Here is a 20,170-nt window from a genome sequence, read left to right on the forward strand (position 1 = left end):
GAATGGTGGGGGAGGAAGAGGAATCTGACATGTGTAACTTTTGACTTATGCAAGGGGTTGAAGAACGGTCTATTTGCGTACATCAAGGGGTGTCTGTACATTTGCTACCGAAAACTAACCACATCTAGCACCAAGGACTGTGAAGCAGTGAGCAGAACTGACTCCTGTGATGTAGTGTGACAAAAGTAGACACACCTAGTCACCGGCAAAGCTAACTATGGCTTTAAGACACCTAGATTTCTAAAATTTAATAAACAAAAAAAAAAAAACCTAACAGTATGTGTGGTACATCCACCCATCCATTTTCATTAACAGCTTGCCTCGGTCCGGGTCACAGAGGTCCGGAGCCTATCCTGGAGTCACCGGTCACAAGGCTGAGGGGTGGAACACCCCGGACAGGACCCCGGCCCACTGCAGACGTGTGGTACAGACAAAGGAAATCTTTAATGTGTGTGACTGAAAACTAACAGAACTGTTTGTTTCTTCGAATGTAGTGCGCTATACAAAAAAGTCACTAACTGCAAGATGTCAACATCTGTATAAATTTTGCTAAAACACAGGAAACTGGGGGTTTGGTGGTAATGAGATAACTTATCTAAAAAGAAAGTGAAAGTAATATGGTGAAAAAAAGACTAAATATACAAGACACAAAAAGCAGTACAAGCTTGCACCTGGTCCATATTTAGATGTTCTGGTGTACACCTACCAGTATTGTATCTCACAACAACTCTTCAGTATGCAGAAGGCAGATATATATGTGGCCATCCAAAAATACGAAGCAAGTAGCATTATTTATCACTAGATTTGACTACTACTTGTTTCATTGATGCTTTCCCCTTTATAGTCGTGAGTGTTGTCATTGTCTACAGGTACAAAATCTGCCCACTTCAGCTGAATTGCTTCAGTTAATATTCACCTGTATAAGAGAAATGCACTATTATAACATTTACATTTATTCATTTAGCAGACACTTTTCTCCAAAAGTGACTTCCAATGAACTCTATGTAGTGTTATTAGCCCACACACCTTATTCACCAAGGTGACTTACACTGCTAGATACACTACTTACAATGGGTATGCCTGACTTATTTAGTATTACATGCTTTGTACCTGCTTAACAGATGGTTTCAACCAAACCAAGTTCATATGGCTCTCAGTATTACAGCTGAACTAAAACAGGTAAACACTTTTCTCATTGTGCCGCAGCAGAGCCTCTCTGTGGAATCAAGCCTACAACTTTGCTGTCACAAGTTAATAAAAAGTTTACACACACATATATACACACTATATTCTAATATTAAGCTTCTAATTCAAATACATGTTGCAGTATCTAAATGGGTAGGGGAAATTGCCCAAAAGTTTTGGACCAAGCCATAAAATGAAGTTAAACTGAGAAGTCCAACACTAACATATTAAACACAATGATGCGGTTCATGAGGAAGAAGATAATGTAGGCAGCTCCTCACGCCCTTATCTCAAAGCGCATGACTGGCAACAGGAACTGGTTTTAGTTGTGGCTAATCAGCAAAAACTTGCTGCAACGCAGAGTAACTGTGCCAGGTAAGACATCTGAAAAGCATTTGTCGACCACTGTTCCTGGAAAAAAATTTTAAAAAATAAGTTTAATTCAGCCATATTCAAATAAATGCATCAGATTACCATCTGGCCAGGGACATTTAACTTGCCCCTTTGTGAAACACAGTCACTGGTTGGGTGAACTTGGCCTATAAATAAAGAGTCAATGGCTGCTGCTCGGGGCAGAAAAACCTGCCGGGGGAACGATTGGCTGTTCAACGTTGGCTTGCTATGACCTTGCCGTGCGACACGCTCATTGACACGCAAACACGTTCTTCTGACGTCTCCTGGACATGAGAGGCAAGCCTACAGCACAGCTTACAGCTGACATATACAAAAAGGCACCCGCAGCAGACATCTTGCTCCTAAAGATAACGTGCAGCGCTCTTAAAAGAAGCTAAAAAGCGTACACAGGGAAAGCACAGCGCAAGGACAAAGCTCGAGTTACACAGCTCAACACAGAACAAGAATTCGTTACATCTTCGCCATTACCTTCACCGATATTATCACACCTTCAGCAAGAAAAAAAGTATAGAGTGCATGACTCTGTAGTTAAATCTGGGCGTTTCCCCTCGGTTGGCAGAAATAGACGCAAGGCTTTTGTTCATTCTTTTATTCGCTGGCAGAAATGTTTGAACAAAGTTGAGACTTGTACAAGGCGAAAAGCGAAACCGCTCCAGTTTGCTATGTGTTCAAGCGAGCACGGGCAGCTGGCGTCTCCCAGAAGAGCAGCGCAAGGCGAAGAGCACGAAGATGCTGAGCACAGCTCCTCTGTGTTGCGAGCTCCCGCCTTGAGGGTGGGGTCAAACCGCTGCCTCGACTGCTTCGAAACCGGCTCGCTTGAGCGCCAATGACGAAGGCCCCAAGATTCCGTGAGGCGACAACATGCCAAGCCCATGGACAAACAAGTGTGGCAAGGGAAAGTCTGGCGATGCAGTCCAACAGGCTGCCCAGGACTGCTGTGGACACACACTGCCATCTCATCATTTTCTTGTGTCTTGTATCACATCCATTTTCTCTTCTACTGTGGTGCGTTTAACTCCTCTCATTTCAATCACATCTAGGAGCTGTAAGAACTGAGTTCTCAGCTCCTTACTGTGGTATCTCAATGGTCGATTGTTCAGTATGATCCCCAAATCAAAGCATCTGCCTTTCTGGTTTTACTAGAAACATTTTAGGAGTATGGGCTCAAAACAGAAAAAGAAACCTGCGTGAAGCAGAACACTGCAGTTCCCTAAACCCTCCGGCAGCAGTTTTGAATGTGTCCAGTTGAGAGACCTTCAGCAAGTGAGAAATTACAACACGACAACTCAGGAAAGGGTCCCACATCAAAAAGAAACCTGCTCATCGACACCTCAAGACAGGACGCAGACAATTACAGCGACAGCTCTCTCGGCCGACTGTGACCACGTGCCGTGTGAACTTTCAGCTTCGTCATGGGACTCCTGCCATTTATTTGCTTATGCTACTGAACAAGGTGCTTTTGTGCGTACAGCACTCAGCACTTCTTTAGCGAACACAAATAGCACATATGCTAGGGCAAAAGGGGCTGTCCGTCCGGCCTGCCATCCAGCCAAAAGAGGTGCAGCACTAGAGCCCGTGTGGTGGGGTGTCAGGGCAACGGGAGGCGGCTCTCCTCAAATGAAAGGAGTGCTGGGCTGGAGCACTTAATCCCCTGTTAATGCCCGCAGCTGTCCTCACCTCCCTCCGGCGTGGCCAGGGTGGCAGGACAATGTCTTCCTGCTGATACTTGCAGAGGGAGGCACAGAAGAGGGAGCGGGAAGGCTGCATTCCTCCATATGCAGGCACGTCTGTCCATCACACGTCTCACGTTCATTATGTCCTGCCCACCTGCTCCAACGTCTCTCCGCTGTCCTGTCTCATCACAGTCGGAGATTAAGATTAAGGGATTAAGATGCTGATCATAACTTTTCGAGATCTTAACGTACGTTGCTCAGTACAAATGCACTAGGCTGTAGCCTGAGAAAGCAACTCACAGCAACATAACAGGTTAAACAGAAATTAAACCAGGAAATACTAGTTATGGTTGTGAACAGCAAACTCCTACAGCAGCTGTCCAACCAGTTGAGCAAGGTTCTGCCCAATTAGCTTGAGTCTCAAGTTTGTTAAGGAGACACTGAGTTTCACACGTTTGAGACAACAAAAGCCAAGTGAAGAGACAGCAATTCTGAGTGGCCAATGTTTTTTCCCCAAAGATAGGGCTTGGGGGGGGGGGGGGACACTGTGTACAGAGCCGTTTCTGATTATTTTCAACACATGGCAGCAAATTCAAGGCAACGTGATTGCAAATACAAGGCAACACATGGTACTATCATGGTAAAACAGCCAGCTCTTAAATTTAATTTTAGAAAAAGACTACTTTTAAAAAAAAAAAAAAGTCATCTAACAGAAGAAAGAAAACCATTTGGGGATCTCTTTAGAAAATGGTTTTAAACTATTAAAACGTTATGAACACATGGACAAGGTGTAAGTAAGGAGAGGGGAAGGAAGAAAAAAATATGTGGTGCCATACAGCAATTTAAAGCATAAACAGAGCTTCCATACTCAGGTACCACAAAAGGTTTTTCAAATTAACATCCCCAGGACAAGCCTAGTAAACTGCTATGTAAAAAAGCCAGAATAAACAGCCACCAAACAGTTAATGGATTCTTCTGGTAATGAGGGAGAGCTATTCCATCACATCAAAGTGACCTACAATACACAGAGAATTTTCATTAGGAATATAAGTGCACTCAAGGGATATTGCTACTAGTATAGGCAAAAAAAAATATTCACCATATTACCAAACCCAATAATACATTTAAATATTTAGCTTCAAAACTTCAAGGGTTATAATTTGGATTTGCACCCCCCTGTTCTGAGCCTTCTGGGGAGGGACTGATCCATTGAAGAAAGTGTCAGAGGCAGACTCAGTACAGACGTACTAATAATATGAATTACGTAACAGCTCTGAATGCATTTCTGACTGAGCGCACAAACTCCACGCCAACCCATTATCATTGTCACGTTTACCGAAAAGTGGCTGGGGCAGTTTCGAAGATCAACTACAGATCAGGATACTCCTGTAGAGCGCACGTACACGTGCGCGAGTACGCACACGCACACGCAGAATGTATATAATCCACCAATTCTTTGGCTGCAGGACTGCTTGAACACAGCTGGGAAAGCGTGGTGCTGGAGCTGTCAAAGCCGCTGTCAGAGTGAGGTGTTGCGGCTGCTATGGCGATGGGGTCCGTATCTCTGTGAGTCATCGGCACGACGGCGGCTCCCGCCTGGCAGGGGCTGGGCACACCGGAGCATCTCCTTCGTTAACACCACCATTTCTCACATGCGCCTCTGCAGCACCGTATCATGATTCACACATAATCCCCAGCGTATTATTATGTAAACCCATCTGCAAAGGTCTTTCGTGTTCGCCATGCATCGCATCGCCTTGTATCGTCACCCCGCGCGCTAAACGATGCCTCTTTCGGGACAAGAAACACAAACACTGACATGAGTACAACTGAAATGTACCGCAGGCAAACGTTCCATCCATGCCAGGGCTTGTGGAACGGGACAATCCTGCCATGTTTGTACAAGACATTTATTCTTGTTTAAGACAGCAAATAAAATGAGGCCAAAGCCTTATTCACAAGCCCGTTCATCCTTATAGCAATAACTCATAACAACTCATATTGGCGGCTACAGGTTTGTGTCCCAATGAAGATGTGATATCCAGCCACACTAAAAGGTGTAAAATAATGCTTGCATCGGTACTTTTTCCACATCAGACAAAGCAGCCAGCGGGGACCACACATTATACTATGGTCAACGGTGGTTACTTTGCTGCTGTCAGTTAACACCTGCTTATTCACCTACTAAAGAAATGGATGAAGCCACTGCTCATGAACACTTCTTGCTAACGGTGGAGAAAAAAAACCACGTATTCCACTAAATTATAGTTTTATGAGTACCTAATATAAGCCAATGTTATATACAATATAATCCAAAGCCTAGTTTAAATTATTTTTCTGTTTAATCCGTTTCATTTAGATAATATAAATGTATATATGCTGCCTTTCTCAGTCTGACAGCCGAGTTACCCTTGAGCAGCCCGTTTAAAATGTTCTCACCAGGTGACCAGTAGGCCTTAGTGTTACCCATCGCAGTGATGGCACCTTCACCCCATTCACATCCCACTAAAATGACCTAAAGTAAATTCGATAGATCTCACAAAGGCAGCCAGCAGAGGCCCAAACCATGTTTTCAGCAAGAACATTGGTCTGAAAGGTGAAAAGCATGGTTTGTTAAGCCGTAACACAAATTGTAGGTAGCAGTGGAAAAACAAAGCTTCAGTAACATTTAGGAGAAAGCCATGTGTCCAACTGCGGCGCTAAAAGCCTCGGGAGAATGCCACTTATATTGATCACATCCACCAACAAACTATCAATTAACCTTTGTCTTTTAAAAACCTTTATCCCACGTTATAACAGGCTTGCAGCTTGTTCACAGTTGCTCACTTTTCAGGAAAATGCAACCATGCAAACACTGGAGGAGGAGGCATAAGAGCTTAACATTTTCACACAGTTGTTAAACTTCACAATCTTCACTCTGATGCAACCAATTATGTTAAAAAATGAAGGAAATAACTTAGGCTGGAAGAGACGTGCAAAACAAGGCATGCAGTGCCAGTCTCCGGAGGAGGGTTATTGGCTGTCCCCGACTGTTTTCCTCTGTTTGGATCACAACTGCTAGCAGCCAGCAAAGAGCAGGAAGCTCATTTTGACGCCGACTCCCTCGCACAAACTTGCAGACGGTTCAACACTGTATCTCGAGGGAAAGATGATATCCATTCAACGAGGGAAAGGAAGTCAAGATACTGAAAAAGGAAGATGGAATGGGGTGTGTACACTGATTGATTTATTCAATCGGCTCACAGAACTAGACATTCAGGTTCATCTGTTCAATATGGAGATTCATATTCATTTCCCACTGCTACCGTGACCTTCTGTGAAGTCCGGTGTACAAAGAAACAGTACAGTACCAATGGCTCATCTGAAATGAACAACCTACTGGATCATCGTTTTTAAAAAAAAAAAAAAAAAAAAAAGGTTCAACAGACAACAGAACATCAATGTAACAGCAGAACTGCACTCATTCTACGCTGACAAATGGGCATATCATCTTAACAAGTTCAATGAGTCTGTGGATATTTTCGTTAATAAGTAGTCCAACCCAAGGCACGTCACCGCAAAATTCCCAGTCCAGTGTCTGTCTCGCAGAGGGAGACATTTCCATGCAGAATTATCAAGATTTTAGTGGATAATGACAACAAATCCATAGTAAGACTCTTGGAGATCTCAAAACCACTACAAAACCAAACAAAGGCAGCGAGATGCACTCATTTCCACACGGCTCCATCAGCCTGCTGCCACCTTGGGATGGAAAACGGGTCTCCGTCCAGAGCTACATTTGACAGCGTGTCTAGAGCACCTGGGGAAGAGGATGGATTCCCACAGTCAGCCACAACACAGCAGCCTAAAAATAGCCACAATGCATCTGATAGCGTGGCCACAGGAGAACGCAAAAATCACCCGAGGCACAGAGCACCACGATAACAGCAGAATGCCACAAATGGGCCGAAAGCCTCCATTAACGTGACGCGTTTAGAAAATTACTTGCGGCCAGGAGCACACAAGTGCTCTACTGTGCCATACCAAAATATTTCCTTTCTTTCAATGTACCATGTTCATCACCATCGCACATCTGACATCTGTACTTCTGCAAGCAGGGCCTAGAAGAGCGGAAGGGCACAAACATGACCCACCTTTCGCTCCAGCCTATGGGGGGGAAGGGAAATCGCTCTGTATCGCTCCACGGTTAACATCCCTCGGTTTACAACTCGCCTTCAAGTACTGCTTCAATACTCGCGAGTCCTGTTCATTAGAGCAGACAGCAGGCAACTGCACAGCGTGACCCTGCAAAACCATTAACCACATTGTATAATATCTTTATTATGTAATAAGTCTATTGTTCCACTTGTCTTATGAGGACATACATGCAAACCAAAATAGAGGTGTAAGAACATTAATCTGCATAACACAATATTATACCTCAAGGGGAGGAAAAAAAAAAAAAAAAAAAAAAAACATTTTAAGGTACAGCTAGAATAAGTGGGATGAACACAGAAATGCATTCATGCATTTGGATTCTGGAGAAAGATTTTTAGGATCAAAATAGTACGAGCACTTGAGTACTGTGGAGAAATCTGGACACTTACTGTTCATCTCACATTTACTGCTCATTTTAATGTCTGCTTCATATTCTTCGAAGCGCACGTTAAACTGAAAAGACATCAATAATGGTGACCCTGGATCCTCAACAACAAGGTTTTTTTTTAATAAAATCATGCTGCATCTTTCAGGGCAGAGAGAACAAAGTTACAGTAGGGAGTCCGTGGCAAATCAAAGTAAAAAACAAAGGGTTTGTGACACTACCATCATGTGTACGGAATGGTTAACCAACTTTAAACCAGGACAGAAAGATAAGATTCATGGAAATTGGTTCATGCACCCATTTCACACCAAGTTTTGAGAATTAGCTAAAACGTACAACGCTAGTAATAAGGATGTGGCATTTAAGAAGGCTGAAAAAGGTACACGGTATAGCTTACTCCACAGAAACTCCAGAGACCTTTCAGCACAGTAGTATAGTACGGTACTGCATTTCGGTATGAACAGAGGAACAGGAAAAAAAACAAGCACATCTTCATAGTGCACAAACCGCATCGGGTACAAAAAGTACCATTTTCAATCTTATACTTAGATTCTCAAAATAGAGCCACCCAATCAGTTTCAGCAGAGCACACGGGTAAAATTTCCATAAAGAATGTGGGGGCCAAAGAATTTAACTGGCACACGCAAATTAATAAGAAGAAGAAAAGTCAACAAACAAACACACACACACACACACACACACACACAGGCTGAAGCCCCCCCACAAATTTACTGGTGGTACCAGGTGGTGTAGTGGTGAGGGCTGTTGTCTTATCTGAGGGTTGTTGGTTTGAAGCCCATTTCTGCTGCAGCACTCTTGATCAAGGCACTTAACCTTAATCTGATGCAATAAGAATGCACTTCAGTATAAATCACTGTGAAAATCTCTATAAGACTAATACTGTGCGGGTCATTATTACTGACTAATAGAAGGGTTGGATTACTACCAGACTTTTTTGGCCAAGTGTGTTTGCACACACACAAAGAACATGCTCATTCAAACACATTTAACATAACAGAATAACATTAACATTGTAAAGTTTTCTCCAAAAAAAAAAAAAAAAAAAAAAAACTCCACAAACCTGAAAATTATTTAGAGAAATGCGTGTGTGCAAATCATAGAAGTTAACATCACGTCATGAGCAGAGCAAGTGGAAAAAACGGAGCACACGATTCGCGCTGGTAAGACATCATGTTAACACCGCCGGCACTTCAAAGGCTTCCTGGTCAATTTCACTTTGAACATGACTGACGGAATAAATCCATGTAAACTCAACAGCATAACACATGACGATGGGGGGGGGAAGGTCCCCCCCCCCCCGCCCCAAAAAAAAAAAAAACACGTGATCTTTATTTTAAAAAAAAGAAAGAAAAACACAGACAACTTCAGTAGTGTGCCGAGTCTGAGATGCCAACCCCCCCCTCATCGAGCCCCACTGACCGGCGTCTCGCACCCGTGTCCGCGCGCTGCGCTCTTTCTTTAAAGCAAGACGAGCAGGGCAGGAACGTACTGCGCTGAGTGACGGCTGCCGGCGGATAAACGCGAAGCCATCCATTGTTATTTATGGAAGGGAAAGAGAGCGAAAGGAGGCGAGGCGGATCAATCGGTGCGAGAGAAGAAGCAAGCGGCTCCGGCTCGCCGCCGGTGCGCCTTACCTTACCTTTGAGCGGCGGCAGGGGCGACAGCTCCACCAGGCTGCTCTGCGTGCGGAACTGGGACGAGCCCTGCGAGCGCCGCTGCTTCTGGGCCTTGCGCACCGACTTGCGCGTGAACCCGTCCACCTTCTCCGACGCCGAGATGGCAGCCGACATTTTGCTGGCAGAGTCTCCGTCCCGCCGCTACTGCATCCGCTCCGAGTTCCAACCCGACCGCTCGCTAAGTGTTTTACGGCACATGCACGGACCTAGCGTACGGAAACGTGTTTTTTGTTTTTCTAGTTTCTGTCTTTTAACTTACAGCACGAAATTAATCCGTACGGTTAGGTATTAAACGCAAAAATACTTCTTTAATACTATCGCTGTGGGTACCCATACTCGACGTAAGCACTGAGGGCTCCCTCTCACACATACAACATTATTATAATATATTGCTGCAGAAAAACTCTTCTTTTCGGATAGTTTAAAGATCCTTTATCTTCAGAAGATGATACAATTTCCCTCGCTATAATAGCCAAATATTAGTTCTATCTGGTAAATGATCTACAGGTTGCCAAGTTGCTTTGCTCACTAAAAAAAAACGGATAATAATTCTAATTTAAAAACAAACGGAAGTAAATCAAAGTTAGCTGGTTAAAAAAAAAAGCGTTTTCATGGGAAAAAAAAATCTCATTTCAGAATAAGCATGGATGTAGAGAAGCAGTGTCTTCCTAGTCTAGACATCCAGGTTTTGAATTTTTTTTTTTTTTCTCTCTCCCCTGTCAAGCAGTTGGTGTTTTCGCCCAAGTTCCCGAAGAAGAGACCCGCATCTGACAGGCGGCGGCGGTCTGCGAACACCGAACTATCTCCAGTGACTCATTTTCTGCGACTGTACCCTTTCACTAGAAAGAGCTATAAAGTTAAAAAAAAAAAAAAATTTTTAATTTTTTATAAAAAAAAAAAAAAACTCGACGCTTTCCGTTAAAGCAAACTTTTCCGTTAAATTACATTAAAGGCAATTAAAACATACGAAACACAGTCCGAACCTCCCAACTGCAATGTATACAGCTTCACCAGCTCGACGTTACAGACTTGCCGTTGTCATTCGATGAGCTGTTGACGGGCAGCTGTATCCTCCAATCGAAAACAGAGTTGGCTGTCGAAGAACGCTGCTGAGTTGCTTCGCCCAATAGAAACCATCTGAGGACGGATGCTGTCTATGTGCGGACTGATATGGAGGAAACCAATAGGAAGTTCATATTATAGACAGGTGACGCGTGAGAAAATACGTCATTTTCATACGGCGCTGTCGGAGCTCATATTCATCTGGAAATTCGAATTGGAATTATGAAACTGTCCGTGCTGTTTACTGGTGCTTCTTTATCTAAACTATAAAAAAACACCATTCTAATGACCCTTTCGAGAGCTTGTGTGCAAAGCGAGCTCTGTAGTTTGTTTTTAGAATACATTTTATATAAAAATGTTTTGTTGCTTTTAAGTACACTACACTGACAAATTTCAGTCAGGCAGAAATTAATTTCATTTAAATCCATTAAGAATCCGTACTATTTACAATGCATACAAATATTTTGTCGTTAACTGCAAATTTACATTGTTTTCAAAAGTTGCTCAATGAAATACTCTACGTTGGGCATCATTATGTCCTTTACTTATTTTACATAATTTTATATTCCTGATAAAATTGTTCATAAAGACCCAGAATATACCAATCATATGAATTATAGTGTATGTGGAAGTCACATGACTCTCTCTTCCTAACCCTGATTACCATAATATGCTTACAAAATGGTTTTATCCAATTAAATGTCACAATTTCTTAACTCTAAACTGAAGTAGTTTGCAATTTACTTGCACAATACACCATGATGCTGTGTGTCGTCTCATAATTTATTGTATAAGAGAAAAAAGAGCTTTTGAAGGCGACGCCCAAGCCGCGAAGAGGCACTGCAGCAGTCTTTGAGAAAGCAAGGCGAGAGACACGAAGGTTACAGCTGGATGGGCAAACGTCACGCACGCGCGTCCACAAGTTTGACACTAGAAAGACGTGTGAGAGTGAGCATCGCCCACGTGGTCCCAACAGGTGGGAGAGTGGCGGTGGCGGCAGCAACCCAATGCCAGCCTGCACAGGGAGGCAAAATAGCCTTGGGCCTACATCTGAATCGACAGGATCCACCATCCCTTCAGTCACAAAGCAGAACTATATGGTGTATATAAAATAATTAACAATCAAGTTTCACGAGGAGGTGGTGTGGCCTGAAAGAAGGATGGCGGCTTAACTTCTGGCTCCGCTCCCAAAACCCACAATTTTATGTGATCCCCCCCATGCTGACATTTAATAATGTCAATAATATATGTCATATTATCCTACAGCTTTTGAAACACCACAGCTCTATCTCACTACAACTAAAGGGCATTTAAAAAGTAAAAAACCCGCTCGACGACAGGTCATTTAGCCGACGAGATGAGTCCCGATTCAGGGTCCGAGCTCGTTGCTATGGACGCGACGCGAGGACGGCGGCAGCAGCTGCGTCGAGCTACACCGGCTCTTCGCTTAAGGAAAATTTTCTTTCATGGGTGAAAGAGCGAGTGAGTAGTTCGAGTACGAATACGAGTACGAGTAGTATGGGAGCTCAGCTGTAGAGGCAGCTCGGGACAGTAAAGCTGGACCACGTTACGCGCGAGAAGAAGACCGAGCTACGGAGCCGACGCTTTAACCCGCGTCTCTCTCTGTCACGGAGGGGAGACTTGCGACTTTAACTGATCGTGGAAGGAAATTTGAAGCGAAGCTCAAGAAGACAAGGTTGAGAGCAGCATCTCCGCTACTTGAAGACACGGCGAAATGAAGCGATGCCCTGAAACCAGCCTAACGCATTACAAAGAAAAAGTTGAGGAATTGAGGAAATAAATTCGGACGAAACAATCTGATAAATAATGTGGGTTTGCCAAAGAACGCTGAGGAAATAGTCTCTGGGGTATCAGTTTTTTTCATTTGCCTTTTTTTTTCCTCCGTCCTTCCCTGCTTACCGTTGCACTGGGACACGTGGTACACAGTATTACCTGGGCTGTGCTTTTACTTTACTTCTGCGGGTCAGGGACATGGATCATGCAATAAGAGAAAAGGTTTCAAAGTACTTTAAAAAAGAAAAAAGGTAACAATCGCTTTACTGCAAGGAACCCACTTACTCCAACAGAGACAATCCAAAGATACTGGGTTGCTCAAGTTTTCATGGTGCTGTCATTCTGATTAATAAGAATATCCCTTTTATTCTCGATTATCAACCACAGGAGCCAGAGCGCAGCTTCATCTTAATTTCTGGCTCGGTTTCTGGAAAGCATGTCACACCTGTGTGCTGTTTATGGCCCAAATGTGGACTTTCCACATTGAAAAAAAAAAGTTTGTTGGGTTTACTCAAATGAATTATGGACATGGGTTCCACATAATTAGTTTGGGTTCACAGTATCCTACACATTCACATGGTTTCACTATAATAATTTTATGTTAATCAGATGTATTTTAATAAACTGTACAGCTCTAATTAAGTTATCTGAACATAATTCAATCATGTTGTCTTTTATATTCAGATACATGTTTGAATCATGTTACTTTTATGTAATCTAATCACATCATCTTTACATCATCATTGTTCAGTTTTAATGGTTTATGTTGTTACTCAATATGTTCCATTTTATTTTCAATGAAACAAACACCAGGGGTGTGGTGGTACAGTGGGTTGAACTGGGTCCTGCTCTCCAGTGGGTCTGGGGTTCGAGTCCTGCTTGGGGTGCCTTGTGATGTACTGGCGTCCCGTCCTGGGTGTGTCCCCTCCCCCTCCGGCCTTACGCCCTGTGTTGCCGGGTAGGCTCCGGCTCCCCGCAACCCCGTATGGGACAAGCGGTTCAGAAAATGTGTGTGTGTGTGTGTGTGTGAAACAAACACCTTTAGACTCAAAGGCTTCATTTCATTAAGTGATCCATCTGTCCCTTAATAGAAATATAAACAATATTCTTAAATACATTGCAATGTGAAACACAGAGATTAACTCTTAAAGGATCATGCTTATCAAAACAGTTTAAATTACATCTCTTTAACAGGTCAATTGGCAACAGTGTGACTTTAAAGCAACTTGTATCTGAAAATATGTAAAAAAAAAAAAAATGTGCTGATGTATACACACAACCATTTTACAATTTGACATATTAAATATACCATCATGAAAGCCACAAACATCTTAAGAAACATTTTGTTAACAAGACCATAAGCATAAGCAACATAAGTTACACCTCACATTTCTGCATAAACATTAAACTGCACGCCTCTATAAACAAGGGCTCGTGGGAGTTTGCCCAACCAGTCCATATGTGTTTTGTGGACCTGGAGAAGGCATTCGACCGTGTCCCTCGTGGCATCCTGTGGGGGGTGCTTCGGGATTATGGGGTTCGGGGCTCGTTGCTACGGGCTGTTCGTTCCCTGTATGACCGGAGCAGGAGCTTGGTTCGCATTGCCGGCAGTAAGTCAGACCTGTTCCCGGTGCATGTTGGACTCCGCCAGGGCTGCCCTTTGTCACCAATTCTGTTCATTATTTTTATGGACAGAATTTCTAGGTGCAGTCAGGGAACGGAGGGTGTCTGTTTTGGTGGCCGCGAGATCTCGTCTCTGCTTTTTGCGGACGATGTGGTCCTGTTGGCTTCATCAAGTCAAGACTTGCAGCGTGCACTGGGGAGGTTTGCAGCCGAGTGCGAAGCGGCGGGGATGAGAATCAGCACCTCCAAATCCGAGGCCATGGTTCTCAGTCGGAAAAAGGTGGATTGCCCCCTCCGGGTTAGGGGGGAGTTGCTCCCTCAAGTGGAGGAGTTTAAGTATCTCGGGGTCTTGTTCACGAGTGAGGGAAAAATGGAGCGGCAGGTTGACAGACGGATCGGTGCGGCGTCCGCAGTAATGCGGTCATTGTACCGGTCTGTTGTGGTGAAGAGGGAGCTGAGTCGTAAGGCGAAGCTCTCAATTTACCGGTCGATCTACGTTCCTACCCTCACCTATGGTCATGAACTCTGGATCATGACTGAAAGAATGAGATCGCGGATACAAGCGGCAGAAATGAGTTTCCTCCGCAGAGTGGCTGGGCGCACCCTTAGGGATAGGGTGAGGAGCTCAGTCACCCGGGAGGAGCTCGGAGTAGAGCCGCTGCTCCTCCGCATCGAGAGGAGCCAGTTGAGGTGGCTCGGGCATCTGTTCCGGATGCCTCCTGGACGCCTCCCTGGGGAGGTGCTCCGGGCTTGTCCCACTGGGAGGAGGCCTCGGGGCAGACCCAGGACACGTTGGAGAGACTATGTCTCCCGGCTGGCCTGGGAACGCCTTGGGGTTCCCCCAGAGGAACTGGAGGAGGTGTGCGGGGAGAGGGAGGTCTGGAGTACTCTGCTCGGACTGCTGCCCCCGCGACCCGGCCCCGGATAAAAGCGGAGGAAGATGGATGGATGGATGGATGGCCTCTATAAACAAACAGAACATAAAAGCACTAATAATTTTACTTAATAAAATAACTTTGTCCTCTCATACTCTTCTATACAACTTGAAACCTCATTGTGGAGAGCATAAATGAGACCAAACAACACTGCAGCTGCAAAAGCCACATTCTTCTGAGGTCCTGAACTTCGCACAATCATCCTCAAAGAAAAAGAGAGCAGCAATTAGTCATGAATAACATGAACAACAATAAATAGTTTAACTATTACTAATATAATTTGCATCGCAGTTACATTAACTTGTGTCAGACTGACAGTGAAGCAAGTGAAGTAATCTTATCTAGCTATGGACACGGTGTGTAACTGTAAGCTACTCAGTCAGTGGAAAGTCTTAGACTAGGTCTTGTGCCCTACTGATGCGGAAACGTGCGGCGCAATTAGCTAACATCATTATCTATATAGTTATATAATAAAATGTATAAACCACTTACTGGTTTGGTAGCGCATACATTACAGGCCAATGAATAAAAAAGGTTTTATGAAAAGACCACTGCTTCACTCTCAAGTCAAGACCTTATCAATTGTCATTCATTTCACCAGAAAATGATGATGATCTCAAAACTGCTCTCATAATTTTTAAATTCGCTTTGAATATTTGAGTAAACCACGACTCGTACGATGTAATATTTACCTCAACAATATATTCCCGAGTTCGCAAGGTAGCAAGCTAGCCTAACTTAACTAAGTCAGGCGACGAAACTCAGCAAAACTATAGGCCTAATCTGTTAACGGTCGACATGATTTTTTTAAAAAAAAGTGTAGGGTTTTCTTAAAACAGAATTTCTTGTATTTAACGTTAGGTGGACAGCTATCAGAATACTATCAGATTTTTATTACAATTCTTACCTTCTACTGAATTACCAAGCTCCTTCAGGTGTCGCTCTCCAGACCAACGGTCGTGCTTTGCACAGTGCACGCGCGCTCGCTCACTTTGAAGTTGCTCCCGCGCAAACGAAAAAAAAAGAAAAAGAAAAAAAAAACTCGCAGAAGGCAGAGAGAAAAATATGTGAGGAATAAACTTGATATTTCTTGAATGCAAGCTAAATACATGGACAGCGTTTCAATAGAAGTCCATCTATTTTTTTTCCCCATAGAAATGAAGCTGTGATAAACCTTAGTGGAAACACGCATTCATTCGCAAACAGTTGAGACTCGGAACATACCGAAGCCAACGATTTTCTGTCTTGTTTTTATCATCTCGAAAAGAAGCTTGAGGTTTTATGCTTTATTCGAGAAAAAAAAAAGACAGAGAAAACATGTATCCCTATATCATCTGCATAACATTCTTAGTTATATTTCTTATTAATTACGTGTCATTCATATATTTAATATAAAGTTAAACTATATAATAAATTTTAACTATATATAATACAATATACTATATAAATAGATATATATTTTTAATAGAGCCTCCCTTTTTCAGTTCGGTTTCAGCAACACACACTGACCCAACAAATATTATTCACAGAATCCCAACAACTGGATTAAGTAAACGTAGATGGATTGTACACAATGAAGTTGTGGCAAAATGCAAAAGAATTGTGTTGCATTGACTAATTTTAACTAAGTGAATTGAACAAGCAGTAAAAATGATGTTGAGTGAACACCGTCTGTTAGAAGTCTAACGGTCTGGAACATTTTCTTGCAACGTGATCATCACTTTTTGATGACTGTTGAATTTCACTCGGACTTTATGCAATGTAATTATGTTCTCATCTCAAACACACATGTGTTAAGTTGTCTGTAAATGTATTGTTAATATTTTCAGTAGAGCTACTTTCCATTTTTTCTCAGTGCACTGTTCATGCCAGTATTGTAAAGTTTTTTGCTACCCAGCGATTTTCATTGTGCCTTAGAAACTTGGATAAATCATCCATGTCTTCCATGTGAAAAATTAAGTCTTCTGCTACTCTTAAGAACATGAGCTCCAGTTTTGGTCAACATCTGGAGAGAAATGCAGCCCAAAATTAAGGATTACACATTTTATTCCAACCCATGTAACAATGGAGACTAAACTCCACTCTTTTAGATACTAGTGAAGCCTTCTGTAGGGAGATTTATGAAGGCACACACCTATTGTCACAATAACCAGCAGCCTGCAATCTCAGCCGCTGCTGTACTGGATGCAGCCAAAGCCACAATATGGGGTCTAATCATTTACAAAGCTTCCTATCAGGGAAAAAAAAAAAAACTATGAGAGAAGGAATATACAAAAATAGAATTAGAAGTGAAGTACCTACAGCAACAGCACAAACATTCTCCAACCCAGGAAAACTGGAACCAACGAACTAAGGCAAAGGCCAAATAATGCCTTACACAAATCGTTAAAAAATAATGCTCTTTGTGAAACAGCTTACTATGAATTTGGAAATAAACCTAGTCATCTTCTGACCTATCAGCTAAAATCACAACAGAATAAGAGGTTGATTAAAGCAATATACACACCTACAGGTCTACTTACATGATCCACTGGTGATGAATAACACACACACACATTTTCAGAACCGCTTGTCCCATACAGGGTCACAGGGGAACCGGAGCCTACCCAGCAACATAGGGCGTAAGGCCGGAGGGGACACACCCAGGACGGGACGCCAGTCCGTCACAAGGCACTCCAAGCAGGACTCGAACCCCAGACCCACCGGAGAGCAGGACTGCGGTCCAACCCACTGCACCACCGCACATGATGAATAATATTTTTAGAAAATACTATAGGTCCTTTTACTCCTCTCAGGGGCAGAGTTCAATGGATGAAATACATTCATACGTAAAATGTTTATCACTGCCTTGTGTCTCCGATGAGGACCATTCTTTCCTAAACTCTCCATTTAGTAATGAAGAGATCTGGGACACTATTCAATGTCTTCTGGGAAATCAACAGACCTCTGATGGTTTTCCTGTTGAAGAATATAAGAAATTATAGGCAAATTATGCCCTTTCCTTGCACCAGTAATTAATTCATCCTTAAAGAGGGCTGTATCCCCACTCTAGGAATTTTGCTTCTCTTAGGTTGATTTAAAGAAAAACAAAAATCCATTAGAATGTTTGTCTTTTTTTCTGATCAATTTGCTGAACGCAGATCTTAAAATTATTACCAATGTAGGCCTGAGACTGTCCTTCCAAACATGATTAAACCTGATCAAACTGGACTTGTTAAAGCCATGTTCAGCTCCAATGACGCACATTGTGCCTCGAATATTGTGAACTTCATTGCCGAAAAGCAAGAACTGGCTCTAATAATCTCTCTTGATGCTGAAAATGTATTTGAGAGAGTAGAATGGAGTTTATTTGCTGTCTTGGACAGACTTCAAATGGGTAATAACTTTACCAACCTAATCAAACTCTTGTATTCTAACCCTTTGGCACAAGTCAACACAAATGGCTTTCAGTTGGACAGTTGCTCTGCTGGAAGAGTGCCGACAAGGCTGCCCACTCTCCCTCTTGATCAAACCTTTGGCAGAAGCTATTAGAAGCGGTCAACACATATCTGCAGTTAGGGTAGATGAAGAGGACTATCGTGTTTTTCTGTATGCTAATGATGTAGTTGTACTTGAGTCACCCTGAAACATGAGTCCCAGAAATACTAAAGCTGATATCCCACTATGGTACACTTTGATATTATAAAACTAATCTCTTGAAGTCTCTAGCCATGCAGTTCAATACCCCTCTAAATTCTACTTGGTGTTTCTTCTTTAGCGGGGGGAGAAGTGATGCAGCAGGTTTGGCCAGTGCCTGCTCTCTGGTGGGTCTGGAGTTTGAGTCCTGTTTTGGGTGCCTTGTGATGGACTGGCGTGCCGTCCTAGGTGTGTCCCCTCCCCCTCCAGCCTTGGTCTCTGTGTTGCCGGGTTAGGCTCTGGTTCGCTGCAACCCTGTTCAGGACAAGTGGCTTTAGACTGTGCTTGTGCGTTTCTCCTTTAAACTGGCAAAGTCTGGTTTTAGGTACCTAAGTTTCTTTGTTGCTGCCGATCTCCACCTTCTAAACACCATGTACTCGTATTCAACTCTTCTCGTTTTGGAAGGATGTTGAGACACCTGGGGATTCTGAACAGTTTATCATTATGGTTTACTCTTGCTCTCAACTCAGATCTACCCCAACTATTCAGCCAATTGGGCTTCAGAAATGCCTGTCTAAAGGGGTGTTGGATTTTTCATTTTATTTGCAGATCAATCACTGATGAGCTTCAACCTTTAAGAAATGCTTTCAATCTAGCGATTACAGACTTCTATAAATATCTACAACTTTGTCACTTTATTCCTGCCCTAGAGAAGACCAGATTACAGACTGAATTAAAAATGAGAAACAGCTCATTAGACCAGACAATTCCAGGGCCATGATTTCTGCAATGTATTATATACTTTATACAGCACTGGTACTGGCTTTTTTGATGCACTGAAGGAGACTTGGGAACAAGACCATGACATATATCTTTTAGTGACCATGAATGATCATCTATACGTGCTGGAGTCTTCCCTGTCTGATCCTCCCTCAGCATCCAGAAAGAAAACTTCAGATTCATTCACAATGTCTCACTCCAGTGCTCCTTCACAAGATGTTCCTGGAAACATATCAGTTGTATCTTAAATGTAAACCCTCACCAGGAACTTTGACACAAACTACTCTTAGACACTCGGCAAAGAAATGTATTTTAAAGCTGTGGTATAAGCCTGAAGTTCCCTCTGTAACATGTGAATGACTGAAGTATGTAAATGTCTCCCATTTGAGTTGAACGACAACTCCAACGAATTCTATAACATCTGGACACCCTTCTGGAAGTTATTAGAAAATGTTAAATGATCGTACCTGTGATACACTAACCTTTTGACACCGAATCCTTGCTCTATGTATGTGGATATATTTGTATTTCTCAATTTGTATGCTGTATACACTGTACACAAAACCAATGAAAAAGTTTGAGTAGGATTTAGCTGTAATTATACACACAAAAAAACAAACCAAGAGAAACTGACAAGAACATGTTAGAGCTGCTGAGTTAGTTTTGATCCACCAGTAATTCCAATCTTTAATCACTTCAAAAGGCCTGTTCACATTAACGGTATAGAAAACTGGAATAAAGGCAAAGGCAAAATATAGATGCAACAAGAAATTTTACAAACCAAATACAACACAGACATGACCTTTTGGC

General features: G+C 42.8%; 1 protein-coding gene across 2 annotated transcripts in view; it reads right to left on the bottom strand.

Annotated features, from left to right (window-relative positions):
• ppp2r5a (protein phosphatase 2, regulatory subunit B', alpha isoform) overlaps positions 1–10,596 on the bottom strand; it is a 37,487-nt gene extending 26,891 nt beyond the window's left edge. For both annotated transcript variants that reach the window (XM_029251364.1, XM_029251361.1), the window contains exon 1: positions 9,515–10,596. In XM_029251364.1, the coding sequence (XP_029107197.1) occupies positions 9,515–9,665 (151 nt within the window). In that variant the 5' untranslated portion in view covers positions 9,666–10,596. The remainder of the gene's footprint in view (positions 1–9,514) is intronic.
• Positions 10,597–20,170: the final 9,574 nt, after the last annotated feature.

Source organism: Scleropages formosus, chromosome 1 (genome assembly GCF_900964775.1).
Source record: "Scleropages formosus chromosome 1, fSclFor1.1, whole genome shotgun sequence".
Classification (NCBI taxonomy): domain Eukaryota; kingdom Metazoa; phylum Chordata; class Actinopteri; order Osteoglossiformes; family Osteoglossidae; genus Scleropages; species Scleropages formosus.